This window comes from Callospermophilus lateralis, chromosome 15 (genome assembly GCF_048772815.1).
Source record: "Callospermophilus lateralis isolate mCalLat2 chromosome 15, mCalLat2.hap1, whole genome shotgun sequence".
Taxonomy (NCBI): Eukaryota; Metazoa; Chordata; class Mammalia; order Rodentia; family Sciuridae; genus Callospermophilus; species Callospermophilus lateralis.
In genome coordinates, this window is record NC_135319.1 from 61,864,290 (window position 1) to 61,882,287 (window position 17,998).

General features: G+C 32.7%; 1 protein-coding gene across 2 annotated transcripts in view; it reads left to right on the forward strand.

Moving 5' to 3' along the window:
* Tbc1d12 (TBC1 domain family member 12) overlaps positions 1–17,998 on the forward strand; it is a 78,376-nt gene extending 60,378 nt beyond the window's left edge. The window contains exons 7-13 of one of the 2 annotated variants that reach the window (XM_076834872.1): positions 2,908–2,988; positions 5,745–5,833; positions 6,831–6,902; positions 10,683–10,811; positions 11,025–11,134; positions 14,123–14,381; positions 15,844–17,997. In XM_076834872.1, the coding sequence (XP_076690987.1) occupies positions 2,908–2,988; positions 5,745–5,833; positions 6,831–6,902; positions 10,683–10,811; positions 11,025–11,134; positions 14,123–14,381; positions 15,844–15,912 (809 nt within the window). In that variant the 3' untranslated portion in view covers positions 15,913–17,997. Of the gene's footprint in view, positions 1–2,907; positions 2,989–5,744; positions 5,834–6,830; positions 6,903–10,682; positions 10,812–11,024; positions 11,135–14,122; positions 14,382–15,843 lie in introns of both variants that reach the window. The other variant, XM_076834873.1, reaches the window with a different exon arrangement.

The following is a 17,998-nucleotide window of genomic DNA, read 5'->3' on the forward strand; positions in this document are numbered from 1 at the left end:
AATTAAATGAAAATTTAACTTGCCCTAGAGAAGGTTAGATTCTGTATTATGTAGCTGTTCTCTTCAAATAAAACAAAAGTTTCATTTGCTTTCTATGCTTGAAAGATTGGAAGGAAATGTTTTTATATTATAGTCATAAATTTCAGTTAGATTTTAAAAGTCTTGATTAGTGGTAATTTGAAGTTTTGTTTTGCTTTGTTTGCAGTTTTCTTTTTTGTTTTGATAACTTTGGTTTTAGAATGTGGGAAAGCTTGGTAATTTGTACATTATAATGTTGGTTCAATAGGTGTTAACCTTTTGTGACACTGTAATCAAAAAGTTCTTTTTATGTTTGAACTTTATAAAGTTTTGTAACACAGTAAGTCATTTATTTTCAACATAATTTTAGGTCTTCTCTACCAAACATTTGTGTATTTAGAAATGGAATAGGGAATTCATTCTCTTCTTATTCATTTGTGGTGTGAATTCTAAATTTTTATTTATTTTTTGATAAGATAATATTGTTTACTTTGGAATGACTAATAATTTGATGCTTTACTTATTGTATTTGTTTTAATCATGAAATTTATGACCACTAGAGAGCAGTAGTTAAGAGTAATGGCTCTAAAGTCAGTCAAATGTGATTCAAATCTTGGTTCCACTGTATATATTAGGTTTGTGACCTTGGGCAAATTACTTAACATCTAGAAGTCTTAGTTTTCTTCATCTGTAAAATGAGGATAAGATCCTATCAGCTATCTCAAAGGATTGTTTTTCGTGAAAGTGCTCTGTCCTGAGAGTATATGTATCATCATTGTCATAAAATCAGAAAGTGAAAGAAACATACACTGAAATCAGAGTATTCTGTTAGGAAGTGTAAGGTATCATCCTTATGCCTGCTTCAAGCTCTCTCTTTGTTCAAAAACAAAATCAGGGGAGCCAGGTATGGAATTAAACTGAGATGCAGTTAACTCTTTATTAGAGATAGGAACTATAAAAATCTTCCCTGGAGAGATATTCTTTGATGTTCTGAGATGCATCACTGCACTGCATTTTTATTACTGGATGAATTTCATGACTTCTAAAAGTAATGGGTTTCTCTGTTGAGGCTTTCTTCTTCTGGGGCAGTTTTAAAATTTGTGTAAAATAATAAAGTTGACCTGACTTAAAGCTAGTTTGAAATTTTAAAAATCTTAAGCATTGGCATGCTTAAGATCCTGGGTTCAGTCCCCAGTACCAAAGAGAAAAAAAAAAAAGTATGGAGATAAAATTTGGTGCCTGATAACCCCAAATAATTGTTTCCATACAATTTAAAATTATATATACCTCTTCTACCAAATTGATGGGATTGAATACAAGTAATAGAAATGTGAAATTTTATTTTTTCTTTTAAATTTCTTTCCAAACCATTAATACTAATGAAAAGTGAATAAAAAGAGAAAAAATTAAAGTAGCTAGAGTCGGTTTTACATATATATAGTCAGTTATTTTATAATGTTCTGATTCTTGGCAATATAAGAGTACATGTTTTGGTATAGTCAATCGTTGGAATGCTGTGTTTTTAGGAAAAAAAATGTATCTACTAATGTGGAACAATTTCTAATAACAAAGTAGGATACAGATCAATGCATGTAATCTATTGCTACTTTGTTGCTATTTCTTTTTTTAAAGGAGGCTATCTGGGCATATACTTTCACATGCATATTTTCATCTTTGAAAGGTTTATGGGAGCTCTGGTAACCATAGTTGTATCTCAGAGAAGGAAATTGAGTTTTTACTCTGTGTTATTTTGTACTGTTCATATTTTTTAGAAATCATGTCCATGTTTTACCTTTCAAAATAAAAATAAATTTTGAATAAGAGTTCATTTACACTGGTAAAGTGATGCATGCCTGTAATCCCAACTATTCGGGAGGCTAATGCAGGAGGATCACAGGTTTGAGACCAGCCTGGGCAACTAAGTGAGACTTTGTCTCAAAATAAAATAAAAGGACTGGGAATGCAGCTCAGTAGAGTGCTTGCCTAGCATGCACAAGGCCCTGGGTTCAATTCTCAGTACTGCAAAGAAAACAAAAGTTAATTTAAGTAAAAAAATGTGCTTGGTGTTTTGGACAATCCATAAAAGTTGGTGGGCAAGAAATACTTTTTGCTTTTCTATCACTGAAATTTGCTATTTTTGTGTAGTTTTAAATATCTGTAATGTATATAAAGTAAAAACAATTAAAATTTGAGAGTTGAGAAAAGTGTTTCAATTTTTCTGTTGCTGAAGTTTTATGAGACTGTATATGGAATCATAATGGTATTCTCAAAAAGTGAGTGATAGGGGGCACATAAAGTATAAAGATAGGGATAGAAATTTTTGTATGTAGACTTTAGACCAATTCCTCATGAAGTACAGGTATCTTTAGCTAGCAATATAATAATAGAGAAACCAATTTAAGGAGAGGAAGAAAGCAAGAACTAACATTTATTGAGGGTCTATAAAGTGCCAGGAGCTTTACATAAAATCTCTTGTTTAACTATCAGTAAACCTCTGAGTAGGTGTTATTTTTCTGTAGTTTACAGATGAAGAAAGCCAAGTTCCAGAGTAGTTAAGTAAGTTTCTTGAAGTCCCGAAGATATTAAGTGGCAGGGTTGAAATATGAATCTAGGTCTGACTAGCTCCAAAAATTATGTACTCCTTGAGCAAAATGGCATTCCTCCTGCCTCATACTTGGATTCTATATTGTAACTTCTTGAATGGTCAATCACCAGCATTTCTATTTGCTATCTTTCTGGTTGTATAATGAGTAGTTTCAGTAGAATTAAGTGTTTTTAAGTACTATTTTTTTCAATATCCGCTACACCAGGGATACCTGACGTATAATAGGTAAAGAATGAAAATATGTGAGTGTATTTCTTTCTTACAATTTATAAATTTTTCCCCAGAACTTTATGAAATCTTCCTTTCAAGAGCAAAAGAACGGTGGAAAAGCTTCAGTGAATCAAGTTCAGAAAATGATACAGAAGGTGCAATTTTTGTTTTTAATAATTTCAGGATGAAAATCCAGTTACTGAAGATAATAGTGTGGTTTTATACCATATGCCAGGAACTGTGGTAACTGCTTTACATACTTTATCTCATTGAATCTAATAACTTTTTTCATAGGTATTATTCTGAATTATACAAGAGAAAACTGAGGCTTAGAGAAGCTAAACAACTTGTAAGCAGAGAACCTGGGTTTTATAAACCAGATTTGTTGTACTCCAAGGCTCAGGATTTAAATCATAGCAGTTAAAGCAATGAAGTAGTTTTAGGCCAAACTCTTACTTAAGGATAGAGGTTCTTCATCTCTCACTGTGTGACCTCTTGTCTTTCCCCATTCACTGACTTTCACTTATTCCCCAATATTTATAATTCTTATTGTGCCTTATTCTTTGTTCATTTAACTCACCCATAGCCCCCTTTCCCTCTACTCTCATCATTTTTTTTCCCTAATCATTTTGGAGAAAACGAGAGGATTTTCTCTCTCTCATCATAGTTTATTGAGTTTAAGTAAATTTACTTAACCATCTACTGTGCTTTAATAATGAGGAACAGTTTTTCTGTCAGTCACTTTTATATATTTGTTTATTTTATAGAAAGCAAATCCTCTTCTCTTGCCAGTAAGTAAAACTTAAAAATGAACACAGTTTTGGATAGAGAAATGGTGCCTATCTTATAGTGGTTTTCGAGAAGGGTGTTAAATTTTTTTTTCCTGTTCTAAAAAATGAACATTAGGGTGGAGAAATTTTACTAAATAACATTAGGGAGAAGACTTGATTTCTGTGTTTATATAAGTATCATCCTAAGTCCTGTTTCCTATGTCAATTACTTGTGGGGAATTAAAAGTACAAGGAAGGTGAAGATGTACAAGTTTTAGACAGGTAGGATTTCAACTGTTTCATTATTCCTTTTAAACTGTTATGAAGCATCAAAATTGTAAGAATTAAAATAAAAAACTAACTTGTGAGACATTTTGTTATGAGTAAATAAAGTTGTACTTTGGTAGAAATTGAATTTTTTATTCTGTAAGATATTTGAATTCTTAATATTTTTGCCTACTAAACTTAAAATAGAAGTTTTATCCCATGACTTAAAATTTTTCATAATTGCCCTTGAAATAGGAAGAGTTTAAAATATAAATAACAAGTAGTGTTCTATTTAATCACAGTTTTCTTATTTCCTGAGTATTTATAACTTACAGTTATTATTTAACTATTTGGCCATTATCTTTTCAAATATTACTTCAGCTCCATCTCTCTTGTTCTCCTTCTAGTATTTCAGTTATGTTTATGGTAGACCATTTAACAAGCCTCTTATACTTTAATTTTTTTTTCTCTTTCTGCTTCAGTTTGAGTGATTTTTATTAACCTGTAATCAAGTTTACTAATCCTTTCTTCTATCTAGTATATTATTTAATCTATCCAAAGAGTTTCTAATTTTAGGTGGTATATTTGTAATTCTAGAACGTTCACTTGGTTATTCTTTTATATTACGTTTCTTTATTGAATTTCTTCATCCTTCCATTCTATATTTTATGATATGTTTTCCCTATTTTCTTTAACATATTTATAACAGACCCCATTCTTGTGTGTTAATTCCAACATTGGATTATCCATTGGTCTGCTTCTGTTGGCTGGTTTTCCTCTTGATTATAAGTCCTGTTTTCCTGCTTCTTTGCATATCTTAAAAGTTTTAATGGTATGCCAGATACTGTATATAAAAAGAATACAGAGGGGCTGAGGTTGTGTGGCTCAGTGGTACCATGCTCGCCTAGCATGCATGAGGCGCTGGGTTTGATCCTCAGCACCACATAAAAATATAAAATAAAGATGTTGTGTCCAACTAAAACTAAAAAATAAATATTAAAAAAAAAGAATACAGAGAAGGAAATTGATGTTTCCCTTGCAGAGGAAGCAGGTTCCTTTCAGGTAGTTGGATTAGGGATTTATTGCCTTAATTCAATCAGTAGTTAACTCTAAGTTGGGGCCAAGTTGCAGCTTTCAATAGAGTTAGTTCATCTCAGGTTTCATATTACTTCATGGAAAGAACTGTCTTATTTTGATTATAGGCTTCTTCTCCAATGAGATGCTCTCCCAAGGACCACGTGACTTTGGGTGATTTTATTTTACCTTCAAACCTGATCCCATGCATTCAGCAAAAGTTCTATAGGGGAAAATCAGATATACCAAATTCAAGGCTCCTCCAGATTCCTATGTCACTTCAGTCTTATTTGGCCACGAAAACTCTTTTGGTTTCTCTTTCCTCAAGCAGAGTGCTTTTGCCTCTGGCAAGCTCAATTCTAAACCCATTCCTAGATTTGGAGGCTTCTAGGAAGAAAAATGGCCACTGATGTTCACTTCCATAGGAAAGGTTCTTACCCTCCTGTAATTGTAAGTCCTCTAGACCTCTGTCTATCAGCTCTATAGTAATTTTTACAATGTGATATATATTTTTTTCCCTAGTTATTACCATGGGAGTAATATCCTGCCCTTACATTTTATAAAAACGGGAAGCAGAGTTCTTTCACCATATATTTTTCTGATAAATGTGTAGATATTTTCTTCATATTAGAGTTTAAGTTCTAGCAAAAGTAATATGGCATTTCTTGAAATGTTTCTTGATAATTCCACTTTTAACTTTCCTTAAATAACATATATGCTTAATGTTCATTCTGTGTTTACAAAATTGAACATGTTACGGCCAAGTGATCATTGAAATTTTATCTACTTGGTAAATACAGGTGTAGCTGTTGCTGACCGAGAGGCCAGTCTGGAATTAATTAAGTTGGACATATCCCGTACATTTCCATCTCTCTACATCTTTCAGAAGGTGAGGGTTTCTAACAAAATTGTAACTACTATTTTTTAGTCTTTCAATGTCCAAGGGGACAAATTCTCTAAATGAATAGCTATTATTTTTTAAAAAGCAGAACTAGAAAAATTGGGGCCCGTATACAAAAAGTACAAAACTAGTATGAAATTTCTATTATTTTGCTCTACTGATGGAAATACATTGTAGGTAGCAAAGCACATAGTACCTTTTGTGTAATAAGTACTTAATACACTTTTATCATGGTGAATTTTTAAAATATTAATAATAATTTTATTCTGTAAGATATTTGAATTCTTAATATTTTTGCTTAGTAAATTATTAAAATATAATGAACTTTGTCCTCAAGACTTAAAATTTTTCAGAATTGCTACTGAAATAGGAATAGTTTATTTTCCTATTTAGTTTTTATAGGAAGAAGTGGTTAATTATTTTTAAATTTTACCATTGAAATGGGAAGAAATAGTTTTATAATATAGGGTGTATGATTGATAAACTGAGAAAATTTTTTTCTGTTAAGGTTAAAATTATTAATACAATTTAATTTAGTTGTAGTTTGATGGTTCTCTTTTGTTCAAATTGTATTACATAAAATGAAATCTCTGGGTGTTTAGCTCAGTCCTAGAGCATGTATGAGGCCCTGGGTTCAGGCTCTAGCAATTCCCCCCTGTCCTAACCAGAAGAAAAAAATAATAATCTGTGTTAATTTTATTCCTATTGTACCAAGTCTAGAAGTCTTTAAAATTGTTTGCACATTATATTGCATTATATAGCTTGCATTCATCAAATAAGCATATTTGACTTTTTTATTATTCATCATTGAATATTTTTGTTAATAATTTTTAAAATATCTTGGTAGAATGCATTTATAATATTTTTGATAATTGTTAATACACTAAAACTAGTCATTTAGGAAATGCAACAGTTTTTTAACATGTGAGAAATAACTTAGAGACAATTATTCATATAGTTTAAAATTTCATTTTTCTCTCCTAAGGGTGGCCCATATCACGATGTTTTACATAGTATCTTAGGGGCATATACATGTTACAGACCTGATGTTGGTTATGTAAGTATTTGTTTCAATCTGTTTTTTGAATATGAACATTTTATCTATTATCAAATTTCTTATGTTGTATTAGACATTTACAATACATATTAAATATACCTCACTGCTTTCTTTGGGCTGATCAACTTACCTAGAGAGGAGACTTTCTATCTCTTGTCAGGAGCTTATAAGACTGGCTGCCAGCTTTGTGGGATTGCTCCTAGGGATTTTTCATCATTTGTTTTATAAAATTTTATTTAATGCTTCTGCTATCAGTGTGATTCCTTTATCCCCCCTCTCACTAAACCTCTTTCCCCTCACTGTTCCTCTATAAAATAAAACTCTTATATTCAGCCAAGTTAAGGGAAGAATAGGCACCTATCCATATAAGACAAAGGAGGGGATTTCCTTCTTTTATGGGGTGAACAAACTCTACTTTTGGCCCTACCACTCAGTTTCAGAGGTATCTAATAACTTCAGTTCCTGAACCTTACAGCATTTTGTTGCTGAATTGGTTCACTGATTATTGGCTTCCTCCTCTATAGATCTTTTACTTTCAACATTTCCTTTATTTAAATTAAAATTTATAAAATGCTATTAACATCTTTTATATACTGTTCATATTGTTTTCCATTTTCTTTGTTCTCTTATGAGAATTAGTACTCATTTTTTCTTTACTGTTATGGTAGTTGAATTTTGGGAAGAAACAAAGAAAATGTAAGTGTTCAATAGTTACATATAACTAGAAGGTATGAAACCTTCATCTTCTCACGTTTGCCTTAAAATAGAAGAACTTTAGGGTCCTCACCATAAGGTGGCTGTCTGATAAAAATTTACTTTGTTTTGTTGCATGGTCATTTGTATTTGCTCACGCACTCAACAAATATTTACATGCTTATTATTATTGCTATATGCTAGGCATTGTTCTAGGCACTTGAGATACCTTGGTGAACAAAAGATTACTCTCCTTATAATGCTTACACATTAGAAGGAGAAAACAGACAATAAAAAACAAACAAGAAGTCAGGTTATAGTAAAAGGTGATAAGTGCTATGGAAAAAGTATGGTGTGGTAATGGAGAGAATTGACATGTTTGGGGTAGAGCAGGTTGTATAAAAAATGGTGGTGAGATAATCCTTATGGAGAAAGTGAAATTTGAGTGAATCTTTAAACTCTCTTGCTTCGGGTATTTAAAAGGAGGTATCCCTTGCACACATGTAAGTTGACATTTAATTTTTTCATAGTAAGTTTAACTGTAAAAGTTAAATTTTTGGCACTGAATATCTTACATTTCCTTTAAACATGGATGCAATGGAATGAAAATACTACTATCATGATTTTTTTCATGACTAGATTCAAGTTAAACATTTTTGATAGGAACACTACCATAAATGACATATCCTTTTCAGTATGTTACATCATGAATAATAGATACAGAATATTCAGAAGGATCTGACTCTGAAAAAACTGTGGAAACAACTTTTTATTATTTTCCTATAATATATGCAAAAAGTGATATGCAATGGATTTTAATGAGCTTTAAATAGCTTTATGAATATGCATAAAATAAAATTCTAAGTGGTAAAGTATTGTAATTTCTTCCTTTTTAGTAGTATATATATTACTTTCTTTATTTTTATATTTTTGACATGGGGCCTTACCCATGTTGTTGGCCTCAAACTCAAAATCCTTCTACCTCAGCCTTCTGAGTAGCTGGGATTACTATGCACAGCCATAATACTACTTTTAAATTAATAGTATCTTATATTCAATTAAATGTAGTTTTAATACCTTTATTGTTTTTCTACCATTTTATTACAGATGGTTAAAAGCTTGCCCTTAGTATCCATTTAGTAAATATTGTGGACTAACAATATAGTCATGAACGAATAGACATGGTCTTGTCTCTGGATTAGTTTCCTATTGATTTTTAAAAAACATATTATTAATTTTTTTTAGTTATAAGTGCACACAATAGCTTTATTTATTCTTATGTGGTGCTGAAGATTGAACTCAGTGCCTCACGCATGCTAGGCAAGTGCTCTACCTCTGAGCCATAACCCCAGCCCCTAGATTCCTATTGTTGCTGTAACAAATTACCACAAACTTAATGGCCTCAAACAATGCAACTGATATTTCTTCAGGTCAGAAGTCCAAAATAGATTTCACTCAGTTCAAGTCAGGATATTGGCAGGGCTGTGTTCCTCTGTGGGTTCCAGGGCCAAATCTATTTCCTGGTCTATTCTGCCTTGACTCATAGCTTCAAAGCCAATAGTGTAGCATTTAAAATCTCTGACTCTCCTATTTCTCTTTTTTACTTCTAAGGTCCTTCAATGATTGCTTTGGGCCCACCCTGATAATCCAGGATAATCTTGTTTTAAGATGTTATTTAATCACATCTGCGAAGTCCTTTTTGCCATGTATTGTAATACTTTCACAGATTCTGGGAATTATGATTTGAATATCTCTGAAAGACAGTTGCTCTGCTTAATACAGTCTCTGTCCTCATGGGATTTTTATTCTACAAAATCAAACAGCCAATTATTGTATAATCTTCAAGGAAGTCTGAGAAGTAGGAGAGCAAAGAAATATGGAATCATAGAAGCTAAGAGAGTACTACTGTGAATATAGGAAACTTCCCACTGGGTTTTAAAATAAATATCATTGATCATGCTGATAAGAGGAGTCTCAACATTATATAGTAGTGGAGCAGGAATTCATATTGAAGTATGCTGCAATATAAAAATATTGGGAAGGTGAGGCAAGTAGGATCTCAGGTTCAAGGCCAGCCTCAGCAATTTAGTGAGACCCTGTCTTCAAAATAAAACAATAAAAGGGTTTGAAATATGGCTGTATGGCAGAACACCCCTGGATTCAATTACCAGTGCTGCCAAAAAAAAAAAAAAAAAGGAACTGAGAAAGTAAAATTAGTAATAGATAGTAATTGTAGGCTACCCTTTCAAAATATTTGGGAAAAACATTGTGTAATTACAATTATTCTTTGTAGTCTCCCTGTGTACGTTCATCATATAAATCTCTATTAGAAGTAAATAGTTGACAACTTTTTAAAAATTAAAGACATGTACAGTTGCTACTGATAACTCACAAGCAAACATCTATATTCCTTGGCTTTTTACTCAGGGCCTTTCATAATACAAATATATCCTACTTTTCTCAGATGTCTTCCATTTCTCATAAATCTTGTGCTTCACCTGTTATTCCCATTTCTTCTGTTATGCCTATGCTTAATTTCCATCCTGGAATGGTGTTTACCCCATTTCTTTCTCCTTTTTACCAGGAATCTAGGTTATCTGAATTCCTACAAATTTCATTCTTAGAATTTTAGCAGCACATTTTATAGACCTCTTTTATTCTTAGTTCCTGATTTCCAACTCAAAAGAGATTTGTTATAAAAATGAAAATAATCACCTGACTTTCACTAAACTTTGTGAATCTATATTCTATATTTTGACAGAATTTAGAGAGGAAATGAAAATTGAGTAGATAACACACTGAGATTTTTGTAACAAGTAAAAATTGATACTTTTTTCCCTCAAATTTTTCCTCCTACTTATTAAACCATACCACATGAACAAAAATGTAAAATTAGAATTCAAAACTGTTATGGGTGTTCTGTATTTACCTTTATGGGTGTTCTGTATTTACCTTTGCTGGGAAGAAAGAAGAAATCTTGGTAAATTCTACTTTGTAACACAACTTTGTGATTTTTTAGGAATTCAATTACATAAACTGTAGAGAATCGTTATTTTAAATCTGTTTTGATTTTCTTTTCCTCAAAAGGTCCAAGGGATGTCTTTCATCGCAGCAGTGCTCATTCTCAATTTGGAAGAGGCAGATGCTTTCATTGCATTTGCAAATCTCCTGAATAAGCCATGTCAACTGGCTTTTTTTCGTGTGGATCACAGCATGGTATGAACATTTGAATGAACTATTTCTTTTGTATGTTCTATATTCTGAATGCCCCTTAAAGTAAAAGACAATAATTACTAAGGTAATCTGAATTTGAACTTGTGAAGACACAAAGAGGTGCTAATAAGCAAGATTTTCTATTAATGTTAAGGACTTAGTTCTATTTTTCTAGTGTATATTCTTTCATAACTTTATTGAATTTTCTGTCTGCAGATGTTGAAATATTTTGCAACATTTGAAGTTTTCTTTGAAGAAAATCTATCTAAACTATTTCTTCATTTCAAGTCTTATAGTCTTACACCAGACATATACTTGATAGACTGGTAAGTCATAATATACATAACAAATAATAATGAAAAGGAGATAAATTATAACTTTTTCTGTGCTTAGAAACTTTGTAAATATCATGCATAGGATCATACATATTAAAGAACCTTTCCTTAGAAATAGAGAAACTTCCACATTTTTATGGGGATGTATTTGATTAAGAGTATGGACTTGGCCAGGTCCACTGGCGCATGCCTGTAATCCCAGAAGCTCGGAAGGCTGAGGCAGGAGGATCGAAAGTTCAAAGCCAGCCTCAGCAAAAGCGAGGCCCTAAGGAATTTAGCGAGATCCTGTCTCTAAATAAAACATAAAAAGGACTGGGGATGTGGCTCAGTAGTGAAGTGCCCCTGGATTCAATCCCTGGTACCCTCTGCCCCTCCAAAAGCGTATGGACTCTGGGTTTAAGTCAGAATCTCTCAATTTGTGTTTCAGTTTCTTATCTATAAAAGGTATTAGTAATATTTATGTCTTCTGTTGTAGCTTTATATGTTTTATCTCTTTCAAGACCTAGCATACGCTAAGCTCTCAGAGTCAGTTGCTATTTATTATTTTTAACACACAAGGGCTTATAATAGTTTTGATAGTGTTTCTTTACCAAGGGCTGTTTTTCAAAACTTTATCTAGATTTCTGACAGAAGAATGATGCCTTATCTAGGTGCTTCATCTTTCCAATTCAAGATCTGTTGGAACTTAGAGCAGTAGCCAATTGATTGTAGAATGATGGGTGAACTTTTTGAAAGAGATGGAACAGTTGATCTTAAGATAGTTTTGACAAGAGTACACATGGTAGTTTAGACTTTAAGACCTAGTCATTCAAAATCATGTAAGTGGTATTAAGCTTTAATATAGAAAAATAAATAAGTAATGTTATTGATCAAATATGATATTTTCCCACTTATTTGGGCCTTTTGGGACCTCCTCCTCCTCCTCCTCCTTCTTTTAAATGTGTGTGTGTGTGTGTGTGTGTGTGTGTGTGTGTGTGTATGTGTGAGAGAGAGAGAGAGAGAGAGAAAGAGAGAGAGAGAAAAGGAGGGAGGGAGGGAGGGGGATTGGGGATTTTGAACATAGGGCCTTGTTAGGAAAGCTTTTTTAAAAATTTCATTTTGAGCACCAGGCTAGTGATCCTCCTGCTTCAGCCTCCCTAGTAGCTAAGAATACAAACCTGTAATTCCAGCTTGGGCCTTCTTCTACTCAGGCTTTTTTTTAAAAAAAACTTGAGTTAATTTTCAATGTATGCTCTTCCATTTTCACTAGGAATATTAGAGTTCTTCCCAAGATAATGGGAGAAGGATTTTATATCATGAAACCCAGAGAATTGAGATCAAATACTAATTCTGTGAGGAAGGGGTGCAAAGAAACCCTTAATTTAAGAAGTGGAAATGGACTTTTATTTCACTACCCTTGTTGAACTTATTACATACAAATCCCAGAATCATTTTTTCAAGATAAGAATAAGTAACTGGCAGTGCTAAATTTTTGTTTGTTTTGTTTTGTGGGAGAGCCTTTAGTTCCCTTCTTCAGATTCCATCAGCCCTACCTCAAACTAATCAGGGTAAAAAGTTGTATCATGGACTGGATTGGTGGAGTGCTTGCCTAGCATGTATTGAGGCACTGGGTTCAATTCTCAGCACCACATGTAAATAAAATAAAGGTCCATCCACAACTTTAAAAAATAATTTTTAAAAAGTTGTGTCCTGGGTTGGGGATGTGACTCAAGAGGTAGCGCGCTCACCTGGCATGCATGCGGCTCGGGTTCGATCCTCAGCACTATATACAAAAACAAAGATGTTGTGTCCGCCGAGAACTAAAAAATAAATATTAAAATTCTCTCTCTCGGGGCTGGGGATGTGGCTCAAGCGGTAGCACACTCGCCTGGCATGCGTGCGGCATGGGTTGGATCCTCAGCACCACATACAAACAAAGATGTTGTGTCTGCCGAAAACTAAAAAATAAAATATTAAAAATTCTCTCTCTCTCTCTCTCTCTCTCTTTAAAAAAGAAATTCTCTCTCTCTCTCTCTCTCTCTCTCTCTCTCTCTCTCTAGAAAAAATAAAAATAAAAAAGGACACAACTTTTTATTTTTTTATTTGCTAAGGCAATTTTAAGACAAGTCTTCCAGTACCTATTCTCCTACTTCCCAAACCAGAATGCCACCTGATGCACCATTGGATAAAGAATTACATGGTCAGACACTGTCAGAAAGGATAAGAAAAGCCATTTTGGTGATTCTATTGGAAAGAAAGTAATAAGTAAAGCTTGGTAGAGGAGAAAACAAAACAATGGATGTTTGCTGGAAGGGGAAGTGAATTATTATAAGGTTTTATTAGGTTACTAAAGATGATATCTAGCTTCCTTATACACTAACAGTAAGTAATTTTTATTGAACATTCCTTTTCCTTTTTCTTTTTTTCTCTCTCCCTTTCTTTTTTCTTTTTGGTGATGAAATTCAACCCAGGGCCTTGCATATGTTAAGCATGCATTGTCAGGAGCTACATCCCCAGCCATGAACATTTCTTATGTGCTTAGACACCACTCCAAACACTTTGTATTTATTAATTCATTTAATTTTCAAGGCAATCCTAAGGTAGAAAGTATTATTATTTTTTAGTTTACTAACGAGGAAACTGAGGCACAGCAAGGCTAAATATCTTGGTCAAGGTCAAGTAACTCAGTGGCAAATTCAAAATTCAAACCCAGATTCCATACCCTTACCACTACACTATTATACTAATCTGGAGTTTGTATTAGGCTTTGTCTTTATGTAAGATTGTGAATTCACATAATTTTATTATTTGTTACTTAATTTTCCATTATTCAAGTTTAGGGAATAAGCCATATTTTATTTGCTGTTGTATCCCTAATTTTTTTAATTGAACTACAGACCACAATAATCATTTATTTATCATCATTTTTTATAAAGATGCTTAATGAGTGAATGAATTAATAATGAAAAACTTCAAGACTATTTTTCCTCCTAATTTTAGGATCTTTACACTCTATAGCAAGTCACTACCACTTGATCTGGCCTGTCGAGTCTGGGATGTATTTTGCAGAGACGGAGAGGAATTTTTATTTAGGACTGGATTAGGAATCCTCCGATTATATGAAGATATTCTCCTACAGATGGATTTTATTCATATAGCACAGTTTCTAACTAAATTACCAGAAGATATCACATCAGAAAAGCTCTTCAGTTGTATTGCAGCCATTCAGATGCAGAATAGCACCAAAAAATGGACTCAGGTAGAATGGCACTTTAAAGTTTGTAATCGATATGCTAAAATAATCAGTTGGCTTCTTGTAAAAAAGTTATATATTTCTGAAATGTTAGTGTATGAGTTCAAAAATGTAATATCTTTAAAAAATAATTTTGGGCTGGGCATGGTGGCACATGCCTGTAATCCCAGTCGCTCAGGAGGCTGAGGCAGGAGGATTTCAAGTTTAAAGCCAGCCTCAGCAACTTAGCAAGGCCCTAAATAACTCAGTGAGATTCTGTCTCTAAGTAAAATACAAAAAAAGGGATGGGGATATGGTTCAGTGGTTGAGTGCCCCTGGATTCACTCCCAAGTACCAAAATAATAATAATAATAATAATTTAGGGCTTTGAGATTTGGTGCTGGGGATTGAACCCACAGCCTTGTGCATGCAAGGCAAGCAATCTACCAACTAAGCCATATCCCCAGCCCTCAATAATTTGGGGCTTTGAAAAAGCAAGAATGTAAAATAGATTATCTCTCTTCTACATGTCCAAATTTATAGCTTTATTTTTATGTAAGTTCAGTAGTACTTTTTATTGAACTTCAAATCACAATGATCATTTGTTTAGCAGAGCTGTTAAATAATTACTTAGAGGGTCTGGGGTTGTGGCTCATCGGTGAAGTGCTTGCCTAGCACGTGTGAGGTGCTGGGTTCAATCCTTAGCCCCACATAAAAATAAATAAATCAAATAAAAGTATTATGTCCACCTACAACTAAAAAAAATTTTAAAAAATTACTTAGATATCTGAAATAGACAATGATTTTATTAAACATCTGTATGTACTAAAGGTTGGCAGTAGAAAGAATCTAATATATAATCATGGCTTTTTTTTTTTTTTTTGGTACCAAGGATTGAACTCGAGGGCACGCAACCACTGAGTCACATCTCCAGCCCTATTTTGTATTTTATTTAGAGACAGGGTCTCACTGAATTGCTTAGGGCCTTGCTGTTGCTGAGGCTGGCTTTGAACTTGTGATCCTCCTGCCTCAGCCTCCCAAATGGCTGAGATTATAGGTGTGCACCATTGCACCCATCTTAATCATGGATTTTTTGACTTTTTTTTTTGTGAAGGGAAATAACAGTGGTCTAAGTTAGGTGACATAAAAGAAGCATTATGTCTTGATCTATTAATGATACAGACAATTGGCACTATAAGTGCACAGATTTATTGCTTATGAAAATGGACTGTAGGAATGACTGTTGGTCCAGAAAATGTTCTGTTACTAAATACTAATATAAGAATATTTGGCAATTGATGAAAATTGGAATTGAATCATATTCCATAAAATTAGGTTTAAAAAAATTGGGATTTGAGAATGAAAAAATTTCAGGGATAATTACATGTACTAAAGATTTTTCATGTTTATATGCTATAGTTATTTAATCTGTCACTTTAATCTGGGTGGTAGATCTTGAGGACTAATCTTTATTTTATATAATTTCCAGGTCTTTGCATCTGTAATGAAGGATATTAAAGAAGGAGACAAGAACAGCAGTCCTGCTCTGAAAAGCTAATCTTAAAAATTAACAGACTAACTGAAATATAAAAAATGTGGGTTTTTTCAGGAGGTGGGGGGGTGAAAGTTTTCTGTGTTCTATGTAGAAAGCATGAAAGAAAATTGTTGGAGAATCTAAAAGAATCAAGAGGTGGAAACTGCTGATTTTAAATTCCATGGCTGAAGCAAAGGAAATAAGGAATTTATTAACAGTATTGATAAAAAAAAGTATTTTGTAGGGAGAGCCATTTTTCAGAGGAAAAAGTCTAAATGGTTATTACATACTCCATAATTTGGAGTAAACAGTTTAATGCAATAAATTTTTAAAGTAGCTTCAAAGATACTTCAAATTTTTACATCTTTTCTTTTTTAACAATTACCACAAAGGCACTATGGAGGTCACTTAGGATTGTTAAATACTAATTTAACCTCTGAAATACTATAGTATGGTATTATCTCCAGTTCTGACCTTTTGCAGATATTTTAGACCAAGAATTCACAACTTTGATTGTAAACTAAGTCACTGAAATTGTTTATCTTCGTTCACAGGTTTGGGCAAATTTAAATTATCTGGGAACTGGAACATTAGTAGGAGATTGTTTCTTGTTTAAATGTTTTCCCACAGTATTGTGTCTATTTGTTTTTGATGGGAAATTCTTTTTCTTCCTTAAAGAATTCTTACCATTCAAATAACTTTAGTCTTTCTGTTCTAGTATAACAAATTGTTCACCTCGTAATTTAACATTAAGAAAACTAAATAACTGATAAGAAGGAAGTTATTTGCACTTTAATGGACTGAAGACTTGACTTTGGGATTAAAGTCCAAAAATATAAATGAGATTTTTCACTGGTTAGAGTAAAAATTAATGAATTCTGAAAGTTCTTAAATAGCATACTACTTGATAAGACTTTAAAATTTTTAGTTAAAATTCCTCCTCTGTCTGTAGAAACAAAATCTGTTAATTCCAGTTTGAAAATTGAAATCTTATATGTAGCTAAGTTCATTCCTTGTGAAACACTATGCATAGGTGTTTTTTTGTAATCAGTGGAAATAAGAGTAAAAGAAAAAGGTAAAAATAATTTTTTGAATCTAACTGATGGCATAGCAGATAAATTATTAATCATTGATAAATTGGCATTAAATTTTTTATGTTTAATTTTCAAACCTGAACTAAATCACTTGAGTTTTATGAGTATATGTATAACATACTATTCAGTTAATAATTTATAATGTTTTATGTTGCAGTTGGTTTGAAAGAAAATCTAAACACACTATTTCTGTTAGTGGTATATGTATAGTCTTTAAACTAACAAATCTGAGAGTCCTGTTAGTGTAGTGACTGCCTCTTTAGAAGTATGGGACCAGAGAGTACCGATATATTTTACCCTATGGGTCCTTCTAGCCTAGAGATTACTAGTGGAATCCTCAGAAGTTAACCCCATCATAGGGGTTGGCTTGGTGGAAACTGGTAGTTTAATAAAATATTAAGGGAGTACCCAGAGTCTTAATAGGTTTCAGGATGGCCTTGTAAGTCTGGTAACTATTTCCTTGGTATTGGTGACCCTAATAAAGGGAATGTAACCTCTGGCTGTAATCTCATTGAGATTATACTACCTGCCTAAATTTAATCTTACTTTTATGCATTCATTTCCTGAATTGGACCTAAGTTACTGTATTTCTTTTTCTTATTTTTTTATTATTGTACAGTTTGTTTACCTTTCAAGTGTAAATGTATATATACATACATATATATAATGTAAATATAAGGATTTCACTAAAAACCACTAGTAACAATTACCATGTAAATAAAACTTGCAAGCAGAGTAACTACTTGAAATGAGTCTTCATTACTTTGGGAATATCTGGTTTAGTTAACCACATCTGGAGAAGAAAAGGAATATACATCTTTGGAGAAGAAAGGCCAAGTTTCTTTTCCAAGGGATGCACTTAGACTTCAGTCTTGAGACTTTCAGTACTGGCAGCTAAAATACTGTACTGTATCTCCTTTCTTTGAACCTTGTATATAGGCAATATATGGTTATTCACATGGTCAGTGTATGGCAGTTTGTTTTTTGATTGAAATATTTGTGCAATTAAAAGTAAC